The 25,627-nt window shown below is 46.5% G+C and overlaps 1 protein-coding gene across 1 annotated transcript; it reads left to right on the top strand.

The window, feature by feature from the left end:
- Positions 1 to 664: 664 nt before the first annotated feature.
- On the top strand, positions 665 to 24,186 carry mmp11a (matrix metallopeptidase 11a). The gene is made up of 8 exons (XM_080467059.1): positions 665 to 972; positions 16,083 to 16,309; positions 18,056 to 18,199; positions 18,376 to 18,509; positions 18,833 to 19,071; positions 19,922 to 20,126; positions 21,271 to 21,531; positions 22,383 to 24,186. Exons 1-8 carry the CDS (start codon positions 874 to 876, stop codon positions 22,499 to 22,501), a joined length of 1,428 nt encoding a protein of 475 aa, XP_080323185.1. The 5' UTR covers positions 665 to 873; the 3' UTR covers positions 22,502 to 24,186.
- The last annotated feature ends 1,441 nt before the right edge of the window (positions 24,187 to 25,627 follow it).

Here is a 25,627-nt window from a genome sequence, read left to right as displayed (position 1 = left end):
ATTGTGAAGGGATGGTGGAGATGGGGTGAAGATGGGCTGGAGGGTGATGGAGGCTGGAGGGTGGAGGGTAGAGGGGTGATGGAGTGATGGGGAAGGGTGGAGGGTAGAGGGCTGGAAGGGGCTGGGGTGAGGGATGGAGGGGTGGTGGAGGGCTGGAGGGGTGGTGGAGGCTTGAGGGGTGGTGGAGGGTGAAGGGGTGATGGAGTGATGGTGGGGGGAAGAGGGCTGGAGGGGTGGCGGAGGCTGAATGGGTGGTGGATTGTGAAGGGATGGTGGAGATGGGGTGAAGATGGGTTGGAGGGTGGGACTTTGAAGAGTAGTAGAGGCTGATGGAGGGTGGAGGGGGATAGAGGGTGGAGGCTGAAAGGGTGATGGAGGGGCTGGGGGGTAGAAAAATGGGGAAGGCAGGAGGGGTGGTGAAGAGTGGAGGGTGGATGCTGCAGGGGTGGTGGAGGCTGGAGGGGTTATGGAGGGTGGTCAATGGTGGAAGGGTGGTGGAGGGTGGAGGAGTGGAGCCTGTTACCTGGAGGAGTGATGTTGGTGATGATGGGCTCGGTGGTTAAAGGGTTAAGTCACATGGCGGGTGGTGGACACTGGTGGTGTCGGTGTGGACGGCTCGGTGGTGAAGGGGTTAACTCCCGGGTGGTGTTATCAGCCCGCGGCTGTTAAACCGAGTTTGAGCAGAAAAAAAAGCAGCGCAGAACAAAGAAATCAGAGTATTTAAAGAGAAGCTCCGGAGCTCAGCCGACTGACTGACTGCTGCTGGACCCGAACACCTCCGCTGCAACCCGGACCCGCACCTGGACCCGCACACGGACCCGGACCCGGACCCGGACCTGGACCCACACCTGGACCCGCACCTGGACGGGCAGCATGCGGACTTCTCTGCTCTGCTGCGTCTTTGCGCTTCAAAGTCTCCAAACTGTGCTGAGTCTGCCAGTCCAGGACCTCAGCAGGTACAAGCCGGAACCGGTGAGTCCATCAGGACTGAGACCAGGACAGGGTCTAGGACAGGGACCAGGACAGGGTCTAGGACAGTTGTTCATTGCAGCTTGTTGCAGAGACGCAGACTTCATGTCTGCTGCAGTTTGTCCTGCTTTAGTTCCTCAGAGAAAAACTTTCAGTTTCACACACACACACACACACACACACACACACACACACACACACACACACACACACACACACACACTATACAGGCACAGGGAGAACATGGAAATTCCAGTGTGTGTGTGTGTGCGCGCGCGCGCGTGCGTGTGCGCGTGTGTGTGTGCGTGTGTGTGTGTGTGTGAAGGTCCTGTCAGCTCAGCTCCCCTGTTAAAACCATGATGCACCTTTTGAAACCAGCAGGCTGCTCCACATTCAGCTGCTCCACATTCAGCTGCTCCACATTCAGCTGCTCCACAATCAGCTGGTAATAAACAGTGTATAACGTGTGTAACGTGCTGCTCTGACTGGAGGACGAGATGAAGACACTTTTTGGTCCCAGTCCCTGCAGGGTCCTCCACATTCACCAAAATATCCATAACGCCCGCTGCAGGAAAATCACAACCTCCCACTTCACAATATGTCTTCTCAAACGTGGCTCATTAAACAGGATCATAACAACACATCTAATTTAACAGACAAACATTTTGACTGTATTTAGTTCGTCCTCGCTCAGCCTGTTAAAAAGTCGGACCTTTCTTTGTAGTTGAGTTCCACATGTTTGTAATAATGCTGAGGGTTCACTCACTGTGTGTTTATGTCTCTGTGACAGCTTCATCATGACGGCTTCACGCTGCATCGGTGCAGTTGTTTCTTCTTCACTGGAGTTTTTCTATCAAACGTCACTGTGAAAACATGTCAGACTTCATAATGACGTCCAGTTATTACCGTCGCCAACGAAAGTTGTGCCGAGAAGGTTATGTTTTTGTCTGTGTATAGTTATTTGATAATTATTTTTATTGGTTCAACGTTTCGCAAATACTACTCATCCGAATTGCATGAAATTTTCAGGGATGATTTGTCATCATTCAGAGACTGATCGATTCGGTTTTGGGACGTTAACGGCGAACCGTGTCCGAATACATCCCCAAAAAATATCTTATGCAAAGCGGGTGAGAGAGGCACTCATGGTGGAGCTCAGCGTCTGTTGCCGTGGAGACGCTCCCCGCTCAGCGTTTCACACAGTGATGTCCTGACCTACCTAGTTAGCATCGATACGAGCTAACGGCTAACATACTAGTGATGCTAACTTTGGTTCCACAAAGAAATGTGGCGTTGGACAAAGTTCGGCGCTCTACCGAGTGTAGCTCTAGTTATTATAAATCCCCAGCGGGTACTTTACTAACACGGCAGAAAAGACCAATAAAAAGGACAATTCTTCCATAAAACACAGGAGATGTTTCTGCTCTGTGCTCACGTCATCGGTTCTCAAACTGTGCAGGGGAACACGCCATCCGCTCTTCAGATGAAATCAACCATAATGAGGTTCTCGACTTAATCTTTGTCAATTTACCAACGGATCGTTCCCAGAGGCTATGGCGAGGTGTGGTGCGGAATTAAAACTGAGCGCAGTGTTTTGTAAATTCTAAACTGATATTTAATTCCCACTGTACCACAAACGAAACGAGGAGCCTCAAAAGAACATTTTAGAGTTTTAAAAGAAAAGTTTCTCCCCAAGTTCGGGAAAATAACATGTACAAATCTTTTAAGGCCTTATTGAGTGCAGCTTGTTATCAGCGGTTACGGGACAGCTGCACCCATTAACCACACTCTGCATCCACAACAAACAATCGAACCATGAAGGGAAAAAAACCCTGCAAATACAGCGTGAGACCGTCGAGCAGCTTGATTTCTGCATGAGGGAAGAATGAAGCAACATTCCTGTGAGAAACTCCTGCAGCTCCGCTCTGCACACATGTTCACCGCCGGGGGAAAGACCACAGGACCACAATCCTGTGCCGGATCGGTCGGACTGCCGTGGTACTGAAACGGGTTCACAACCACAGCGAAGACAACAAACTTTTAATGTCCTTTGTTCAGGTTCCCCAAAGAGCTTTTACAGATTAGTAGTAGGAACTAATTAACATGAGGAAAATTCATACTTGCTGAATTTTTCCTGTTATAACAATGTGACTGGTGTATCCAGGTTGTCGCCTGTCCTCACCTGTCCTCTACTGTCCTCACCTTCCCTCACCTGTCCTCACCTGTCCTCAACTGACTTCACTTGTCTTCACCTGTCCTCACCTGTCTTCACTTGTCATCAGCTGCCCTCAACTGTCCTCACCTGTCCTCACCTGCCCTCACCTGTCCTCAGCTGTCCTCATCTGCCCTCACTTGGTCTCATCTGTCTTCACTTGTCCTCGCCTGCCCTCACCTGTCCTCACCTGCCCTCAACTGTCCTCAACTGTCCTCAATTGTCCTCACCTGCCCACACCTGTCCATGTGTATCCTGCCCTCGCCTGTCTGGCTGTACCTGTCTTCACTTGTCTTCACTTGTCATCACCTGCCCTCAACTGTCCTCACCTGCCCTCACCTGTCCTCAGCTGTCCTCATCTGCCCTCACTTGGTCTCATCTGTCTTCACTTGTCCTCGCCTGCCCTCACCTGTCCTCACCTGCCCTCAACTGTCCTCAACTGTCCTCAACCGTCCTCAATTTTCCTCACCTGTCCATGTGTATCCTGCCCTCGCCTGTCTGGCTGTACCTGTCCTCATCTGTCTTCACTTGTGGTCACCTGCTCTCAACTGTCCTCACTTGCCCTCACCTGTCCTCACCTGTCTTCACTTGTCGTCACCTGCCCTCAACTGTCCTCACCTGCCCTCACCTGTCTTCACTCGTCCTCACCTGTCCTCACCTGTCTTCACTTGTCGTCACCTGCCCTCAGCTGTCCTCATCTGCCCTCACTTGGTCTCATCTGTCTTCACTTGTCCTCACCTGCCCTCAACTGTCCTCAATTGTCCTCACCTGTCCAGGTGTATCCTGCCCTCGCCTGTCTGGCTGTACCTGTCCTCATCTGTCCAGGTGTACCTGTCTTCACCTGTGCAGGTGTATCCTGCCCTCACCTGCCGTCTCCTATCCAGTGTACCTGCTCTCACCTGCCCTGACCTGCCCTGACCTGCCCTGACCTGTCCAGGTGTATCATCACCCATAGTAAACTGGGATTAGCTCCAGCGCCCTGCGACCCAGCACAGAATTAAGCAGTAAAGAAGATGGATGGATGGATGGATGGATGGATGGATGGATGGATGGATGGATGGATGGATGGATGGATGGATCTCAGCAATAAATCTTATAATCAGAGTAGAGATTCGTTTTATTTTGAAATGGTGCCACATTTGTCAGGAACATACATACATACATTATGAGCGCCACTGCTGGGTCATTGTCCATAACGGTGTGACACTTAATCCAGAGAAGCTTCGTTACAACCGAGACACGAGCAGAAAACAGGAAACCATATATTGTTGGTCTGTGTGTCACTGAGGTCACGTCTCCCCACGGAGCACGACTCTCCTGGAGATACACATCAGAACCTGAACCTGTGAGGACAACTTTGTTATGTCTGCAGGTCGTTTCACTGGAAAGACTAATCTGCACTTTTATCCAGGAGCTGGACTGTTGACAGAAGAGTGAGAGATTACACAGGCCTGGACAGGCTCTCTCTCTCTGTGTGTGTGTGTGTGTGTGTGTGTGTGTGTGTGTGTGTGTGTGTGTGTGTGTGTGTGTGTGTGTGTGTGTGTGTGTGTGTGTGTGTGTGTGTGTGATTCACTGTTTTTGTCGAGTAAAACGGAGTATTTACTTCCTTCCTGCGCTGTGATTGGCTGAGGACTGTGAGAGCGAAGGTGCCATCAGGGGTCCGTCCTGCAGATCTGGGTCACAGCTGCCAAAGTTATAGCACATTCACATAGTTTCTTTGTTAGTCGGAGGCGCCGTCGGACTCGGTGAGAAGGTGAGAAGAGAACGGGGCCCACAGCGGACGTATTCTGCGACTTTGACAAAATATGATTCGTCATAGTTCCCACCTGTCCCGTCTTTGTTCCTGTTTGTTCTCATCTCTTACCTCCTGTCCAGTCTGTTCTTTTTGTTCCTGGCCCGTCCCGTCCGTGTGTTGCAGCCTCTCTTTGTGATTGGAGCTGCAGGGAGTCAGCCAATCCCAGCCCAGCATCGTTTACTGTGGGACGCTTTGCTTGTTGCTTCTGTCGTGGAGCCTCGTTTCCACAGCGCAGTGTGTGCCGGTACGCTACGTCATGGTACAGTACGGGTTTATCCTGCGTTTCCATTGACAAAAGTTGTGGATGGTACCAAAAGTACCGTAACCCAACCGTTACCATTCCTCGTCACCCAGCACTACAGAACGGGTCCGATAAGGAGAAGCAAAACGCAGCCGTCTGCTGATTGGTCAGTGATTTACGTCAATCTCAACAAGTCGGCAATATTTAGATATCTCATCGGTCGTATGAATCCTCTGTTGTTGTTTACATACTCCACTTTGCACTGGTTGTTTTGTTAACTCAGTTTTTTTCCCACATTGATCAGGGCCGAGACGGCTGTTCCTGCGTGACGACGTCACGTGCCTGCGTCGTTCACAACCCCGCCTACCTTATAACCGTACTCTCCGCGGTGGGTCCGGGTACGCTTAGCTTTACCATACCGTCACATTCTGCGCAGTGGAAACGAGCCGACAGTGGCCGTTTGCTGACTGATAACTTGCCGGTGAGCTGCGAAAACCGCCGAAGACAGCTTGTAGACGATCCACGTGTCCGTGAGCCCTGTGGTGAGACAGAGACAACTTGAAGGAGTCGAGATATTTCTGGCAGCCGAAGCTCGGTCCCCAGATCACCTCAGAGAAACTCTCTGATAGAAACGAGCGGAGATGCATCGCCGGCCGGGGGTTGAGATCCTGAACTCACAGCGTGAACGTGTCTGCTCGAGCAGAAAAGCTCATGTGAGCTGAAACAATAGAGCTCATTCAGAGCAAGCAGCTAATGAGAACGCAGGTGGAAACAAATAGTGAGGACGAGGAGGACAATCACTTGTTTCCGTCTGGTCTCTGAAGTCCGCCCAGATGAAGGGTTGTGGGATTCATTTAGGTTGTGTTGGTTAAAATCCACCGCACGTAGGTGATGTGTGCTGGATCAGATCGTTTCCCCTCTCGAACCGGTGCTTTGAACGGCGGCCTCTGTGAAGTCGGTGTCATGCTCACAGCTATGTTTCAATCCTCCAATCCTTTTTTTTTTTTTTTTAACCAGTCCGCCCCTCTTCGGGATCTTTGTTCACTTTACTGCACATTCTCATGTAACGGCTTTACACGCCGTCCTCACACGAAAAGATTTATGAAGAGCATTCAGAGCGTGGCACACGGCTTTATTAGAGGCAGCTGCGTTCAGATTGTAACTTCTGAAGCCACATGTTCACGTCCCCGGTGTCGGGTTCAGGGCTGGACTTGTAATTATTCGTAGTACAAATGTTGGCGCTGCACATTTGTACTTGTAAAGTGTGCGCTTTTGGGACATGAGCAGATCGACGACAATCAAATGGAGAAGACGCAACAACAACAACAGAAAAATCCTTTGAGAAGAAGAGCGAAGTCATACGACAATGCAACAAATTGATGGAGAGGCCACATGCTGGTTTAACAGAGGAGGTTCATCGTAGACGAGTTCATGAACTCAACAGTGGAGACGAGACGAGTCCTAAAGAACAAGGCAGAACCAAAACAACAGAAATGTCCAACAAGTTCAATGGAGACAAATAAAGTAAAGCAGTTGCACACTAAACCTTCTTGTCAGATATGTGCAGTAGGGTTGGCAAAAATAAATAAAGTTTCTGATATTATTGATGGTACCCCCCCCCCCCCAAATGTATTTCTTTTGCCATTCTGGTGATATTTCAGCTCAATATGTTCAGATTTATCTATCTAGGTTTGATAGATTTTGCCCACTTTGCGAGCACCGTAACGAGTCTCCAGTTCCTGTTAAATGTAAAAGTGTGTAAATACACTGCGTGACTCAGAATTCATAGCAACTTACACAAGTCTGCATGCCGGTAGAGTAAGAGAATTAATTCCGTAGACAGTAAAGAAGTGTTGTACACTGAACTGAACGATCTGTAGTGAAAGTCCTAAGCTGTTATTGTTGAGCTGATCCATTTTCATATTTAAAGCTTTTTGCAATGAAAGTTGCAAAGTTTTAAAATTAGAAGAGCCCTGAGCTGCCTCTCCACATTATTCAACTGAAAACATATTTTGGGACGTTCATTTGAATGGCAAAAGGAATAGAATTATGGGGCACCATCAATGAGTTAATGCCTTTTTTTTTTTTTTTTTTGGGACCACCCTAATTCGCAGTGAGGTAAGGACACCCCCCCAGAGTTTCAACGGTACGACTCCTAACCAGGCGTAACTAACACCCTGGATCCAGCAGCCAAACAGCCAAAGGTCCTGCGATGGCTCTTGGGACTTGAGGAAAGTTCCTGAGGTTGAAATTATGTTTGCTGCCGTTCCATCCATCAATCAATCAATCCTCTGTGAGGGAGTATCGTCTTTACGCTTCGTTTTCTGAGTCAAAGAAAAGCCGACAAGGATGTTTGGGTTGAAAGGTTAAAGGACAGAATCTCTGTGATCCCACATGTCGTCCTGATTCTGCGCCGTTGCGCAAAATACAGCGTAGAATATATGGTGTTTTTCAGTTTGGGGGTCACAGTCACAAACACTCTGTTTGTGTATTTTTATTCTTAAAACGGAACTGCAGTCGTGTCTCAGCGCCTTGAGATAAACATTGGTTTTGGCGTCATTGTAATGTCACGACAGTGAAAAACAGCAGCTGTTGTGTTTACGATGCTTTTCCACATCCCAAGAGCACACTGATATTTCTGAGTCTACATTAGATCTCTGAAGTCTTACCTGGGGGGCGATTGTTTTTTTGTTCTGGTGCAGGTAGTCAATCGCCCAGCGGAGCGTTTGCGTTCTCTGACTGTGAGTCAGAGCTGCTCTGAAATACCCTGAGGATTGTGTGTTGAGGGAAATCCTTCTGAGATTTGCTGAGTTGGTACCAGATGAGAGGCTGAGTGGGGTGAGATTTAAATGTTTCTGTGTGATGAGAAATGCCTGAAGCCCTGCAGCTAATGCACCTAAAGAAACGCTAAGAACATAAAGATGGAAGCAGTGAGGTCACCCCGGTGCTTCGCTTCACAGCCCAGACTAACAGTTTTAAAACAGGCGCCATCTTTTGAGTGCAAGGTTAAAAAAAGAAGAGCTTATTGGAATCAATGACAGGTCCATACATGAACAAACATCAACCACCAAATCCACGCTGTGCCAGCAGCAGTTAATTATACAGAAACATCAAACTGAGTGAAGCACGGCGTATCAGCAGGGCCTGTTCATGGAGAGAAAAGACATTCAGACTCTTTGAGTTCAGTAGTGAAGCTTCAGTGAGAGCAGCTGAAGCTCTGAGGGAAGTTAGTTTCTTCTTTATATATATATATATATATATATATATATATATATATATATATATATATATATATATATATATATATATATATATATATATATATATATATATATATATATATATATATATATATATATATATATATATATATATATATATGTATATATATGTATATACCTCCATGATTGGAAGGGAACAGCCAGAAGAAAAATATTTCTTATATTTAGCTGCCCCTCACTTAAAAAAATATTTATTTATTTATTTATTTCCACACGGTGATTGCAGAACACAAAACAAACAAACAAAAGTCCATGCAATATGAATTTACAGTGATCCAGTTAATATTTTCAGTCAATGCCAAACTTTTCTGCATATGTACATTTATATATATGTATGTTGATGAATATCAGTAGAATCTTATAGTTCCTGTATTTGGGAATTCCAGATTTTTTACACCAACAACTTACATACACATTTGCTTGAAATTAGTCCGAGCAACTTAAAATCAAACCTCCTCCTAAGACTGTCATTTTCTGACGTGAACACAAATAACCTTTTTCTGGTAAAATTCTATTTTTGGCTTTGAGCATGATTAACAGTGTCTGTCATTACGTTATTTTATGTAAGTTTTACTCACCCTGATTTAGCAAATAGAATGTCGGTATGTTCACTGAATTTAACTTTACGGATGATTCGAATTGCTCTTTTTTGTTGTATGAACAAAGGCATTGTATTGCTCTTACACGTGTTACCCAACATTTGTGCGCAGTAACTCAAGTAAGGCAGACAGACAGACGATGTGTAACTGTTACAGGAAGACTTCTTTCGAGCTACGAGAGATAAGAGATGGAAACAGATGGTTTATATCACCTTCCTCGACCGGTTGTTGATGATTTTCATCTGATAAACCAGATAGCGGGAGTAAGACGGAGGATAATGAGGTATTTGTTGATGGAAACCGTTGCGCCCCCACCACCCCACCCTTATCAGACATTTTAAATCCGCTCTGATCGTAAGCAATCCTTTGTCCGTGTTCTTTCAATAAGAGCACACCCTTCAAAATTAAACTTTATCTGTCTCGTCGAGTAAACACCCACTTCATAACTTCCTATCATCCGGATTTACTGCTATCAGGTTTGGAAAACGGCTTCAGACTTCACAGGATGAAGCTTCACTTTTCCTCTGAGGTGGAAAAACTACCTTTTTACCTGGAGGTAACCTACAACAGATCATTATACGCCAACAGATGATTATATAAATCCATAGTAAACATAATACTGCAAATCATGCTACTACTGTAAGTCCTTTAAAAATAATTGCAGCATATTTTATAAAGTCAACAAAACCAACAGCTTATATCTTTTCTTCTCTGACTGTCGTTTCTTACTGAAGAGGAAAACTGAAAAAAACCTCAATAAACTTTGTTTGCCCCTCCACCTTTCTCCTACTCCGGTTCGTCGACTGTCGGGTCGAGGGGGACTGGAGTTCATCTCGGGTAACATGTTGTTAACACACGACTTCTTTGGATGGAGACGCTCTTGAAATTTCACCTCATATAGCGGTGGAGGATGCTGGTGGGGTGGTGGTGGTGGGGGATATCAGTGGGGTGATGGAGGATTCCTGTGGGGGGTGGTGGTGGAGGATGTCAGTGGGGTGATGGAGGATGTTGGTGGGGTGGTGGTGGACTCTGGTGGGGGTGGTGGTGGTGGGGGATGTCAGTGGGGTGATGGAGGATTCCTGTGGGGGGTGGTGGTGGAGGATGTCAGTGGGGTGATGGAGGATGTTGGTGGGGTTAAGGTGGTGGGGGATATCAGTGGGGTGATGGAGGATGTTGGTGAGGTGGTGGTGGATTCTGATGGGGGGGTGGTGGTGGGGGATGTCAGTGGGTTGATGGAGGACGTTGGTGGGGGGGTGGAGGAATCTGGTGGGGGAATGTCAGTGGGGTGATGGGGTATGTTGGTGGTGGTGGCAGTGGGGGGGGGGGGGGGGGGGGGGGTCTGTTGTTGGACTGGAGACACTGTTCAGACGCTCCGTGTTCAGACTTGTTCTCTCTGAATACCATTGTCAGATCCGCTGTGCCACTGCTGGCTCAGCTTGTCATCGCTGTAACCAGAAGCTGGATGTGTCCATACTTGTAATGGACCCCCTCCACCAGCAGCATCACAAACATCCGTCAGGCCCTGGAGAACTTCTCCGGCTCATCACAGACTTTTTGCTCTCTCAGCAGAAAGAGACAGAAGAATGGTGTCAACACTTTGCTTCATCAAGGCTGTCACACTCAGTCTCCTACTCAAACATCTATAGAGGATCCCTGCAATCGTCTCCCAGCTCCCTGAAGGTTTTGCATTTTGACCTGAAAATGGTCCCGAGTGACCCGAGACTGCGTGGAGAATTTTAGGAACGATTTTCCGACGTGGCGTCTTGAACGTAAATTGTCCAAACTGAAAGTAGAAACTGGCTCAAACTCAAAGTCGTGACTCAAACTGGTCCTACGATGACGCTTAACGCTGTGTAAACAATCTACTACCATTAGAAAAGGTAGTAGCGTCGGCGCTTCTGCCGATATGAGCTCATAAGATCAGCACAACGTTTCACACTTCAAGAGCCTGAGTGGTACAATGGTGCTACGCAGACTTTCTACAGCTGCACCTTCATCAGGATGTTTCACAATCAATGTATAACATGAGATGAAAAGTTATTTTCCATTAGACAGAAGATTTTAGAACCCTCTGGACAGACACTGTTCGTCATACGTAACAGGAAACTTTTAAGACTAAAGTATTTTAAGAAGACTGACACTCTTCTGCAGACTACTGTTTGTACACACTGCTTGTTATGGAGTTACTTCTAGTAGCTAGATATCTGAGCTGATAAGTAACTTGCTTCTGTCCAAAGGTAACGGAGAGTCATCGGGACCTCTGAGGCTGATAAGCATATAACCATATAACAGTGGACTTTGTTTGTCTATTTTATATCGTGTAGGTGTCAGACCAGTGTGAAATATGTGTTTACAACTGGTGTAAGTCATCACAGTACCTAACAATTCTACATGGGCAAGTAGAGGAAATGGTGGAAAGGAAAAAATCCCTTTTTAATGGGAAGAAGCCTCAGTGTCGGTCCTCCAGCAGTCTAAACCTACAGCAGCCTCACTAGAAAAGGGTCCAATGGTGACCTGAGCCAGAACGTGACTGTAAGCTTTAATAAATAGAAAAGTCTTAAGCTTAACCTTAAAGGTAGAGACTGTCAGGCTCCCTAACTGAAACTGGGACTTGGTTCCACATGAGAGGAGCCTGAAAGCTGAAAGCTCCGCCTCCTGCTCTACTTTTAGAAAACCTCGGAACCTCCAGTAAGCCAGCACTCTTGAGAACCAAGAGTTCTGCTGGGTAATATGGGACTAACAGCTGTTTAAGATGTGACACAGCCTGGTTGTTAAGAGCTTTAGAGGTCAGAAGAAGGATTTGAAATTTCGTTGTGTGTTTGGGAAGGTTTCGAGCTGCAGCCAATCACTACATGCTGAACACAGCGAGCAATAATGCAACAAAGCCCTCATTTAAATTCTTCTTCACTTCTTTTCTGAGGCGATCACCCAGAAAACCCAACCTCTCTAGTGGAGGAATCCACCTCAACAAGTCATCAGCAAATGTACCAAAGAAGTTGAAAGGAATTTTTAGAGCTCGGTAGAGGTTTCCTTGTCTGAAAAGAAGAGAATCTGTGGCTTTAGTTTGGATCTGTGATGTTGAACCTGCAGGGAATCAGCCACATTTCAGCGTTTCTCCATGTGTGGGGTGACGGAGGTCAAGCAGGGGGTGGGGGTGAGGGAGTGGCGGTGGGGGGATTGATCCTTTACACATTTGTTTTCATCTCCCACTTTAAAATCATAGAGGAGGCCCCCTGTGCACACAGCACTTCGAATTAGCCGAGTTTACGTTTATGACCCTGAAAGCCGACACTGGCCTCTCTGAGCTGTGAATGGGATCAGGGCCTCAGTCTGACGGGATCAGGGCCTCAGTCCGAGTCTTGTTTTAGGGATGGAGGGAGGTTAACGACCAGGCGAGCCATAGTTCAAACCCCATGGCTGTGATCAGGAGACTTCTTTCACTGAACAACTGTCCTCCTTTCTTTGCTCAGGTAACTGAAGTGGCTGGAATCTGTCCGTTTACCAGTATCACCATTTATCAGCGTTGCAGCAGTGTGAAGCTTCTCTCTGATATTCAAACACTTCATTAGGGCCCGAGCACGGAAAGTGCAAGGACCCCATTGTATCTGAAGTTATTATTATTGTGTAGACCATAATGAATTTCCTTTTCGGGGGCTTGAACATGGTTTAAAACTCTCTAAATGTGGCACAAAAATCAGGCCTCATGAAAATTTCTGCATTTCATGGGTTTCAGGCATGGGTGGGGCAAAATGGCTCCACAGCGCCACCTTCAAATCTTGGAAAATACATGTAAAATCACCGGTTTGCCACACACTCGTTGGCCACCATACAAGGTGTTGAGTCCGTCATGTTCAGTCTGCAAGTTGGCTTAAAGTCACAATACGTATTTGAATTTGCTGGTTTTGTTCTCTGGGCCAGATGTTTGACACCCCTGTCTTATAATATAGATTTCAGTTTTCCATAAGTCGTGACAATAAACTCCGGTGGATCTTACGTGGAGAACACGAGTTAAAGTGCTTTTTCTTCAAATGTTACACCGACACAGTTTGTCCACGGCAAACTGGTGTTGGTCCTGTTCGATTCCCGGCTCTCGCTGTCCACATGCTCTCCTGAACTCGTCGCTGTTTTCCACAGTTGTGTCACATTGAATAATCATTTCACCTTATTGAAGCTGGTCTGGTCCAGTTAGCTGCTCAGTGGTATATTCTGTACCCGCCGTCAGTGCTGGAAGACGAACCGTCCATCACCCGGCGGGCTGAAACGGCCTCACATCCAAACTCTGTCAACAGTCAGTCTGTCTTTCACCTCGATACGGTTTTTCTAGTTTCTCTGTCAGGCGGCCGATAAGAGCTCTTTGTAGTTTATTCATAACAGTGCTAACAAGCCCATTTAAAGAAAGTGTTCACAATATGAGCAGGACCCCCGCCCCCCACACCTCCCTCCTCCCCCGCCCAGCATGAATAAGTGCTTTGTGCAGCAAAATAAGCAGCTGAAATCTCCTTTAAAGGGGGGGGGGGGGGTTGGTCTGCTGTTTGTTCTGTGATCCAGACCCATCAGTCACTGTGTTTCTGCAGTCTGGAGCACATTCCATGAATCCTGCTGGGTTTTGTTCCTCATAACCTACAACAACGACACGACGGAGCCGTGCAGAGTGCAGCCAGTCCGCCTTGTTTCAGCAAAACCAAGCGGTCGTTCTGCTTCCCCCGGGCTTCATGCACCTAATGAGAATGGAGGGATTATTATTTACATAGATTAGGTAGATTGAGGCTTACACACAAGTACATTTGCACACCGCTGTGTGGCTTCTCTTTGGGTCGAGCCGTCTCTGCGACATTTAAACATTGTCTACAAATTACTTCCAGTGAGATTCATATTGATTTGTGGGATATTTAAGGTGTGTGTGTGCATGTGTGTGTGTGTGTGTGTTTTCGCTGTGGTGTCTGAAGAAGGATCAAACTTACAGTCTCTCACAGGTACGACGCTCAGATCACCGGTGTGACCTCTTAGCTTGAGCGTTGGGTTAAAGCCAGAGCATTCCCGAATTGTTCCCACATTTATCAGCAGCAGTGACGAGCAGGACGTTAGATATTAAGCCTTCGGAATTCTGTCACGTTTGTCTCACAACAGCACATTCAGGCCTCGTTTACACGACAACGAAAACGAGTGTATCCGCAAAACCTTGTTCACTCTTAAGGGGTCCGTTTAAACGACACCGGTGTGCGGCGCCACTGTGTCCGTTAAGTTTCTATCCCGGCTCCCAAGGTGGAAACACTTTCACGGTTGTGATTACTGCCCATGCACATCTCACCCCCCTCCCCTCCCGTTGTGAATAGTTCCTTCTGCTCATGCGCCTGTAAACAAACATGGCGGCCCTGTAGTGGTATTACTCGCGATCCATATTCTAGTTCTATAGTTCATATCAGTAGTTTAATAGTTGACATTCTCTTCTGACAGCATCCGATTCGTCATCAGTCCATACAGATGTCGGGTTCTCTCCATTTTGATCACTTTTATAGCTTATTGTTCTCTGCACACGTCTCTGTGGTTTCATTACAAAAACAAGGAACAGCGCCCACCTGTGGTCCGGCATACTAACTACATCATTGTCAGTGTCTCTGCTGCTGCAGTGTTAGGTGTTGTCACGTGAAACGTTGTCGTGTAAACAGGACTTTACAGTCACCAGATTACCGCACAAAAGTCTTCCACTGTAGGAGGACACACACACACACACACACACACACACACACACACACACACACACACACACACACACACACACACACGTAAAGCATGCAAAGTCAGCACAAAAAAGTTACTGAGTCCCGGAGTCAAACCAGGACTCCTGTCACTGTGAGGACCTTCCCGCTGGACCTCAGGCTGAATCCTGCTTACGTTTTTACCGACTCATGCTTCCTTTCAGGAGCGGGTGGATAAATATTTCCTTTTCGTTTTCCACAGCTGAAGTGACGCGGGGCGAACCTCAGACCTCGTTAACGAGGAGGTGAATGCTGTAAACAGCTGATCCTAACTTCGTACCAGACAGACGATTAGAGAAGATTCACAGGAAGTGATGGAGGAGGAAATCGGCTCCACCTTCAAACAGTGTTATTCTGTTTTCCCACAGGTTGTTCAAAAAGAACGTCATGTAGAGATATGAGGAGGAGGAGGAGGAGGAGGAGGCAGGGTGGAGGAAGAGGAGGAGGAGGAGGAAGACCAGGACGGCTTTCCTCTGTAATTTTCCCTGCTGGAAATGAGCAGAGCCATTTCCTGTGGATGAGAGTTGATGGAGATAATGAGACACTCTGGGGCCGACTGTCTCTTAAACAACAGGACTGGTCACCAGATTACGTCTTGAAACTCGGTGCAGCAGTCAGGCCCATTCTCTCTGGGTTCTCTTTAAGCTGTTTCGTTCTTTTCTCCCTCAATCAAAAGAAAGAAGGATCCCGAGGCTCAACATTCACTGACTGACAGAGAAATCCATGGTAGAACATCTCCATGAAACGTTTTGCTAATTTCTCTTTGGGTTTTGTCTATTTTCATGAAATACTTTAAATTCCACAATTCAAAACAAAGGGTTTTATTGCATTTCAACAGCACAGAAGTCTCTACATGCTTCGCATTTACAGGACCGTCGACTGTATAGAATGGTGTCACTTGCTGAGTCAACATTTTTAACATTTTACACATTTCCTCCGGTGCTTATCTGTGAGGTCAGTCACACGTCAATGACGAGACATGTAGAAAAATATCCGAATTGGTACCATATATGATGGAGGCCTGAGTCTGGTGTGAAAACATCAGAATGGGAGCTTTGACACGAACACAAAACAGGTTGGATATGAGTCACTGTGAGCAAAGAATCAGAATTCAGTGGCATTTCCCTGCAGTGTGAACGAGGCCTTAGTGTTGGTCCATCATGTGACCATGGAGCTGATATTGTAAGTAGAGATCTGGAGGAGATAACTGACATCCACTGTTGTTGCAGGCCCATGGAAAGTTCCCACACCTGAGGAAGAGAGGAAAGGTTCTCCACACTCACATCCTGGTCGAAGAGCCGGGTCTGCTAGTGAACTCTTCAAACACGTGGAGCCGGCCCCGCTGTGGGGTCCCGGACTTCCCCCCCCAGAAGGAGGTGCACTACGCAGGCCGACTCCGTCAGAGACGCTTCGTCCTGCACGGGGGACGCTTGGACAAGACCGACCTGACCTACAGGTACAGCTTCTCGCCTGCTTCTCACCGGCGCGCTCAAGAGCCCCGTTTCCACTGCACAGTGTGACAGTAAAGCAAAGCGTACCCAGACCCAACCACAGAGTACGCTTACAATGTTGTGGACGGCGCAGGTATGTGACGTTGTCACGAAACGGTGGTCTCGGCCATCTTGGGACCAATGCGGAAGTTAAAAGGTGAAAGAAAACAAAACTTAAAACAACCAGTGTGCACAAAGTGGAGTATGGAAACAACGGCAGAGGATTCATACGGCCGATGAGATATTTAAAATTACGGGCTCGTTGAGTGACGGAAGGGTGACGAAAAACTATAACCCTTAGGTCCCATTCTTTCGCTACCATCCACAACTTTTGCATTGGAGACGCAGGATAACGTGTCCCGTACCGTCCCGTCACATTCTGTGCAGTGGAAACAAGGATAAAGTGGGTTCCTGCATGTTTTCGACAATAAATGAAACTCAGTTCCTGAGATCAGTCACATGCTGAGTACTCCTCACGTCGGTCAGGAAGCTGTCAATCATCAAGCCTCCAGAACAAAACATGACTCAGCACTTAGACCAAGAGACCTGATCTGAGACTAGTCACGTAGCAGTAAGAGCCCATTAGCATTAGCTTCAGAGCTACTGGTGAATGTGTAAAACATTCGGATGGTATAGAGGTCAGGTTTTAGAGATTTCTGCAGATTTAGAAAAACTAAAGGATCCAGAAAGTCAGATCATCTGATCAATATGTTCACTATTTGCTCACGTCTGTTTGCACTGAAACAAAAGGAAACACTTAAAAGTGTCGTTGTTTAGTCGCTATTTTCTTGGTTTGACCCACTTCAGGTCACATCGATCTGCACGTGGTCCGTGATGAGAATGTTCAGAATCAAAGTCCACAACGTGAGGAGGAATGTTCCTCGGATCCACATGAAGCAGCAGCAGAACATCCGTGATGTGATGGAGAAACGATAAATAAACTAGAGCTACACTCGGTAGAGTGCAGACCTTTGCCATCGCCACATTTGTTTACGGAATAGTTAGCATCGAGAGCACGATAGCCGTTAGCTCATATCGATGCTAACTTGGTGGGTCAGGTAGCTACATCACTGCGTGAAACTGAGCAGGGAGCGTCTCCATGGCAACAGACATCACGTAAACCCGCCTGCTGGAGTCAATGGCTGAGAAATCGTACCTTTTTTTTTTTTATTATAAAATCTTTCGGGTGCGGCTTATATTCAGGTGCACTCAATAGTCCGGAAAATACAACAGTCCTGTGCTGAAAGTGAAAATCACTATGACACCGAGCATGTCTTCTCTCCTCATCAACCTCTAGTAAACTCTTTACGATGCCACAGTTCAGCGTCAAAAGGGACGCTTTATTTTTTTTCTTTTTAAACTCATGGAGTACCGTGGCCTGGTGAGTCTGCGGAGGTGTGTTGAGGTTAGAGTTCAGTTTGCGGTGCCACTGCTGCGATTTACCAGAAGCGCTGCTTCGTATGTGAGCTGCTACAAGTCTTGACGGCTCCAGAACTGAATCGAAGGGAAGGATTCAGCCGTCCTGCTCACTCACACGGGCTTTTCTTTTAACTGTTCGGTTCCAATCAGGGCTCTGCTCAGTATACAGGGTGAGGGTAATATTTCAGTTGTAATGTTGGATGATTTTTATACTTAAAAAAAGAAGCAGGGGGGGAGACGACAGCAGGATTCAGTTTTGAAGGCCTCTGACGGCTCAGCGTCGCCCTCTGCAGGATCGTACGCTTCCCCTGGCAGATCGGAGAGGACAAGGTCCGACGTGTGTTTCGAGAAGCGCTGAAAATCTGGAGCGACGTCACGCCGCTCACCTTCACTGAGATCCACAGTGGGAAGGCCGACATCCGCATCGACTTCACCAGGTGGGAGCAGCCAAGCCTGGAAAAAAAAGAAAAGAAAATGTCATTGGGTTGGAAATGGAATCGGCAAAAGTTAACATGCCACTAAAAACTGAATGTGACAGTGAGACTCCCACTTCAGTGTGTGTGTGTGTGTGTGTGTGTGTGTGTGTGTGTGTGTGTGTGTGTGTGTCCTGCAGGTACTGGCATGGGGACAACCTGCCGTTTGACGGGCCCGGTGGGATCCTGGCGCACGCCTTCTTCCCTAAAACGCACCGACAGGGTGACGTCCACTTCGACTACGACGAGTCCTGGACCCTGGGAAACCACATGGGTGAGTCCTGCCTAGTCTACAGATAGCACAGTGAGGGTCATCAGGGTCACAGTGAGGGTAATCAGGGTCACAGTGAGGGTAATCAGGGTGACAGTGAGGGCGGAGTCACCTGGACAAGTGTACATGACAGTCGTCAGATATTTGGTGTTGATTTCAGCAACGTGAATCAAAATGTGACAGTTTCGTTCTTGGTCAAGCCTCAGAGTAATCAGAGTAATGAGAGTAATGAGAGCTGGCTGACTGACGAGTCAGCAGGTTGCATCCTCACAGTCTGCAGGTCACAACAGAAGCTTCTAACCAGGTGTGCCCCCCCCGCCCCGCAGGCACAGATCTTCTCCAGGTCGCCGCCCATGAGTTCGGGCATGTCCTGGGCCTTCAGCACTCCCGGGAGCCCGGAGCCATCATGTCAGCATACTACTCCTTCTCCTACCCGCTGAGGCTGAGCGACGATGACCGGCAGGGAATCCAGTACCTGTACGGAGCTCAGCCCCGAATCCAGTCTGCCCCACCAGATCCTCCCCCGGTCCCCGTCAACCCCGAGACCAACGAGATCGTCACCAGTGTGAGTGACTCACCGAGGGCCTCACTGAATCATAACGAGTCATGACAAGTCACAAAGACTCATAACAACCAACACAGACACTCACCGAGTCATATTGAGTCACAGACACAAACCGAGTCATATGAACCAAAACAGAGTCTCAACAAGTCACAGCGCTTCACTGAGTTATAACGAGTCACAGAATCTCACTGGGTCATAAAGAGTCGCAGAGGCTCACCGAGTTTTAAGAACAATCAACTCACACTGGGACGTTATCTATTTCCAAGATGTAAAAACACACCACAGTGTTTGATTCTTTTTTCATGGTTACTTTTTTATCATAACGAGTTTCATTCATTCATTTTCATCCGCTTATCCACTTCCGGGTCACGGGGGTGACAGTCTGAGCACTGTCACCCAGATCACAATGCACCAATTAAGAACCTTCCTGCAGGTGGTGAGCCCACGGGAAGGTGACGCCCAGCGTGGGACACGAACCCACTACCCCTGAGATTGTGAGTCTCATGCTCTACCAACTGAGCTAGCCAGGGGACATAACGAGTTTCTTTTCTTCTAAATTTTTTATATTGATATCATTTTCTTTAATTTTATATAGTTTGTGAGTTTATTGGAGCAGCTTCAGACACTTTCGGTAGGTATATAGAAAGAGTTCCAACATCACTGATGGGGTACAACTGCATTTTATATGATCATTCATCAGACTCATCTCAGTTCACCTCAAACGGCACAAATCAATCGAGTGAATCAAAACAAGTCAAATGTAGTTTCTCACATGTTCGTCTCAGTCACGGTGTTCCGTCGGTTCCACTGCTGCTGACGTGTTTATGTGTGTGTGATGTTGTGGTTGCAGCCTGATGCCTGTCAGACGGATTTTGACGCGGTGTCGATGATCCGAGGGGAGCTCTTCTTCTTCAAGTCGGGCTTCGTCTGGAGGATCAGGGACGGCCGGTTGGAGAGCGGCTACCCGGCGTTGGCGTCCCGTCACTGGAAGGGGATTCCCGACAACATCGACGCCGCCTTTGAAGACAAGTCTGGAAATATTTGGTTCTTTCAAGGTGGGCGGCAAAGCAAACGGCAGGGTCTCGCTTCTGTTGAAATACCTGTGAGAATAGTACTGAGCAGACACCAGTGACGGAGTGAAGACTTGCTCATTCTCAGACCTCCACTGACTCACTGTGCTGGTCATTAATCCTCTGAATCAAACTGCTCTTTCAGCAGAGACACTTCTGAAGGTTTCTGCTTCCTGTTTAAAACTAATAACTGTACGTCTATAACAGACTTATGAAACGCTTCAATTGTTTATTGAATAGTGTAATATTGTAAATCGTAAAGTGTAGCTTTGGCTGCTGCTGGATGCTGAGAAACACAATTACCTTCGCCAATGAAAGTTGGCTGGAGAAGTTTATGTTTTCATCTGTGCATTTATTTATTGATTTGTGTGTATTTTACCAACTTTTCCCGGAAGCCACCGAATCGCCTGACATTTTCTGGGATGATTTCTCATCATCCGATGACCAATCGATTGGATTTTGGGACGTTAACGGCAAAACCGCTTCTGGAAAAACATGTCAGACTTTATAATGATGTCCAGTTATTACTTTCGCCAATGAAGTTGGCTAAGAAGGTTATGTTTTTGTCTGGGTGTATTTATTTATTTATTGGTTTGGATGTATAAATTTGACCAACTTTTCACCGAAAAATATTTACCCAAATTGCAAAAAAATTTCAGGGGTGATTTGTCATCATCCAAGGACCAATTAATTAGATTTTAGGACGTTGACGTTTAACAGTTTATGAATAAATCCCAAAAAACTGCAAAAAAAATTCCCATACAAAACAGATGAGAGAGGCACCTCCTGGAGGAGATCAGCGTCTGTTGCCATGGAGACGCTCCCTGCTCAGCGTTTCACACAGTGATGTTGCTACCTAGTTAGCATCGATATGAGCTAACGGCTATCATGCTAGCGATGCTAACTCGATTCCGCAAACAAATGTGGCGTTGGTGAAGGTCTGCGCTCTACCGAGTGTAGCTCTAGTTTAACTTGTAAACATCAGAAATATAAGTGCTTCATACATATGTGGTATTCAGTGCAGAATTGGAATGTTGCTCGGCAGCGTGCAGAAGATCTTTGGAAGAAATCCAGTGTTTATCTAAATGTCTCATCTGGATGTCACAGACGATGTGCGTTCCCTCCGCAGGAGAGAACTACTGGGTGTTTGATGCGGAGATGCAGATCCGCGGCCCAGAGTCCATCAGGAGACTGGGTCTGTCCGTCTCCGGGATCCAGGCCGCCATGAGCTGGGGCCACGATTCCAACTACAACACCTACTTCTTCATGTCGGGAAACTACTGGAGGTTCAGCCCCCGAGAGAACCGGGTGGAGTCGGCCTACCCGCACAGCATGCGGGACTGGAACGGCATCCCGAACGACGTGGACGCTGCCTTCAGGGACATCTACGGTAAAGAAACGAAACACAAGTCGTCGCTAATCTCATCACTGGAATCGGTTACTGGATCAGACTCTGCTCAAACATGTTGGCTTGTAACTCCTCCTGACCATTTTTAATTTAACTAGACGTCCCTTTTCTGAACAATTGAAAAACAAGGAACCCCAGTAGTCATAGCAGGAGAGGAAACAAAAACATAATGAGAAAAGACGACGTTTGGTCACCTCAGCTTCTGGACAAATATTATACCTGCAGCCCCATGTGACTCTACATCCTCTGTACCGACTCTACATCCTCTGTACCGACTCTACATCCTCTGTACCGACTCTACATCCTCTGTAATGATTCTACATCCTCTGTACCGACTCTACATCCTCTGTACTGACTCTACATCCTCTGCACCGACTCTACATCCTCTGTACCGACTCTACATCCTCTGTACTGACTCTACATCCTCTGTACCGACTCTACATCCTCTGTACTGACTCTACATCCTCTGTACCGACTCTACACCGACCCCTTCTCTTCCAGTTGAGGGTCCAGATGTTTCATTTATAGTAAAGAAAGGTTGAAGAGTTGTTCCAGTAGAGTCTCCTCTAAAAACCCACCAAAGCATGAAATGGCTCAATTTCTTAGAGTTGGTTTCAAAACGTGGAACTTCTGGGACCACTCAAGCTGCCATAAACATTTAAAAATCACCAATCTTGATTGATTCAACCGATGATACTGTTTAGGTATTACAACTCCACGAGCTGTTGCTTCTTCCGTTAAAGGTTTTCTTGGTAGAACGTTTTCGTCTCATGAGTGTACGTGAAAACATCTTGACGTCTGCTCCCCGAGTCTGACCAGATCTGTTCCTGCAGGTTACGCTCACTTCATCCGAGGACGGCAGTACTGGAAGTTCGACCCTGTGGGCATGAACTCTCTGGAGGGCTACCCTCGCCACGTGGCCGTGGACTTCTTCGGCTGCAGGGGTGTGTGAGTGGGTCCTGCAGAGCTTCGCTCCTCCATCCTTCTTCTCAGGAAACACAAACCAAGCTTCATCATCCGTCTGCTCTGCGCCTATTTATTTTGCACATGTGGTCACAAGGGAGAACTGGACTGAGCCTCACCTCCTTCCTTTGAGCCTCCTTGAGACCTGCTCCACAGACTGAAGCACTGTGGACCTTCTCTCTCCCGCCATGTTCTGCTTCCTGTCTTTATCTGGTCTACGGACGTTTCGGATCCTTCAGTGTTTGAGTGGCGACGTCAAACTCAAAACGGCACGTTTGTACATCTTCATACTGTAACTGCAGCGCTCCGCCATGATGCTCTCCACCTGGCGGTTCCTCACCTGGAGGTTACACGCCTGGAGGTTCCCGAAGGTTCCTCACACTCCCCTGGAGGTTCCTCACACATACCTGAAGGTTCCTCACCCTCACCTGGAGGTTCCCGAAGGTTCCTCACCCTCACCTGGAGGTTCCTCACACATACTTGAAGGTTCCTCACCCTCACCTGGAGGTTCCCGAAGGTTCCTCACAGTCAGCTGGAGGTTTCTCACACATACCTGAAGGTTCCTCACCCTCACCTGGAGGTTCCCGAAGGTTCCTCACCCTCACCTGGAGGTTCCTCACACATACTTGAAGGTTCCTCACCCTCACCTGGAGGTTCCCGAAGGTTCCTCACACTCACCTGGAGGTTCCTCACACTCACCTAGAGAAATGAACATGAAGGCTTTCGTGACAGATTTGAGCACCAACGTGGACGACGACGATCGACGACGATGATGATCCTTTGTTTTTCATGTTTGTAAAGATAAAGGTTCAGTGTGAGAACCTCACTCTCCTTTCAGTTCGCCTGACCTTTCCTCCCGTACTCGGCTGCACGGCGCCATCTAGAGTGCAGCGTCCCTCCGCAGGTGTAACTCCTGCAGGTGCTGTATCACCTGTCGCGGCGCTGTGACCGCGGTGCTCTGTCATGTTCTGCCACGTTTGATCTGCGAGACGTTCAGGGACTTCGGCTGCTGCTCCGGCTCGGTTTCTGCTTTGCTTTGTGTTTCACTGTCGGGACTATTCAGGTTTAACTTGAGTATCTGAACCTTTTTCTACACCTCCGCCATTCATAAGTTATTTCACTCAACAACGTTGAACCAACCAGCACTACTTCAGAATGAGTCTTTGTACACAGAACTCACTTCTGGGATCCAAACGTCAGAACTTTTTATTTAAATTATATTAAACAGAATATAAGAGCAGATCACAAACACGCAAACACCATCTCCTGTAATGTTTCAGTGTGTGTGTGTGTGTGTGTGTGTGTGTGTGTGTGTGTGTGTGTGTGTGTGTGTGTGTGTGTGTGTGTGTGTGTGTGTGTGTGTGTGTGTGTGTGTGTGTGTGTGTGTGTTTTCAGTGCAGGACACTGATGCGTGGCAGCATCCACTCTTTCCTCAGTCTGTTCATGTTGTTTTACTTATTCTAAGTGTTTTTATTTTTTTTTAAATCACTGAACTCAAACATATTTATACACAAACACGTTTTAATCAAATGTAACCTGTACCCTGTACATTTAACGCGACGACCTTTGTATTATTCTCTGTGATTATGAGTTACGTATAATAAATTGCTAACGTACGTATGGATCTGTGGTGAGTGAAGCTCTAGCCTCAAGTCACTTCTGCTTCCATTCTTCAAATCATCGTTTCATTAATGTACATTTCTATAATCATCGTCTATATCACAGTCTTCACTTCAACAGACAATACCTCTGTTGAGAACATATCATAGTTCCAGTCACCGCTCAGATCCAAACACCTCCTAACCAGTGACCCAACCAGTGTGTGTGCTCAAGGTACATGCTGCTGCTCAACCCTGTCTCACTACAAACTGGGTAATACTGACATTTGTCCACAGTTGAAAAACGCCATAGTAGCCACAAAAAAACTTTACTGAGAAAGCTAAATGAATGTACGGAAAAAAAAAAGTATGGATAGTATACATAAAGTAAATGAATACTATAAAAACAAAGTGTAAATTCTTTTTTTGGAGAGTCAACAAAACGAAGCAACAATATATCTTAAGATAAAGGATTTACACTGAAAACAGAAGGAATTCCGCCATGTTTTTTTTTTGTTTTTTTTGCCAACTTGGTAGTCATGTGACCTGAAACGGACCGATTTCACTCTTTCAGAGATTTTTTGTGAAATGACTACATTTTGCACTGTGGATAAATGTAGGTACTACCAGAGGTGGAAAGAGTACTGAAAGTTTGTACTCAATTACAAGTAAAAGGTAAAAGCACTGGTGTTAAAAAAACCACTTAAGTACAAATCACTCTTCTCAAAAACTATTCAGAGTATTATTTACTTTTTAACCGATGGATGTTTTATTGCATATAATAGCAGGTATTCAATTCGATTAACATGTTTAAAATATCTAAATTCAAAGCACCTTTATCAGACGAGCAACGTATAAAAGAAAATCACACTAAAGCAATTTGTTTTGTAAACAAATGTAAATAAAAAGCCGGCATTTTACTTTTTAAAAGGACAGAAATGTTTTTGAACCCGCAGCCCTAATTTATCCAACTGTGACACCGTTTAAGGACTCCAATATGCAAGAATAACAAAATACAAGAGGGGAAAATTACATTAATACAGGACACACAATAACTGGGTGGGTTTTGCACACAACTGTAAGGGATTATGCTGAAAATGGTTCATTTTCAATGGATGCCATTTATGTTCTAGTTTCATATAAAATAGCGTCACTCTAAAACAAAATGCAGGCCTGTTGAATATAGGCCTGTAAGTATTAAATGGAAACAGATTTATTTAATTGTAATGCCGGTGTTTGTCCAAATATCAAGCGAAAACATTTCTAAGAATTGTGGCTCAATTATCCATCCACACACGTGCACATGTTTTATTTTTAATCCCAGCCTCACCCATGACAGTGACAACACCTTCACAGAATAATCTTAGCCAGATAAATAACCTTAACACATGAAAAATAAGAAAAAGAAATACGGTACAAGAACAGCTGTAAACCCTCTTACCGCAATGTGTTTTTTGAGATTAACGATGAAGTCTTGTAAACTGATCTCACCGTAGGGGGTCACACAAAGTTTGCCT

This window comes from Lipophrys pholis (assembly GCF_963383615.2).
Source record: "Lipophrys pholis genome assembly, chromosome: 7".
Lineage (NCBI taxonomy): Eukaryota > Metazoa > Chordata > Actinopteri > Blenniiformes > Blenniidae > Lipophrys > Lipophrys pholis.
Note: the sequence above shows the minus strand (reverse complement) of the source record. Positions and strands in the feature narration are given on the sequence as shown.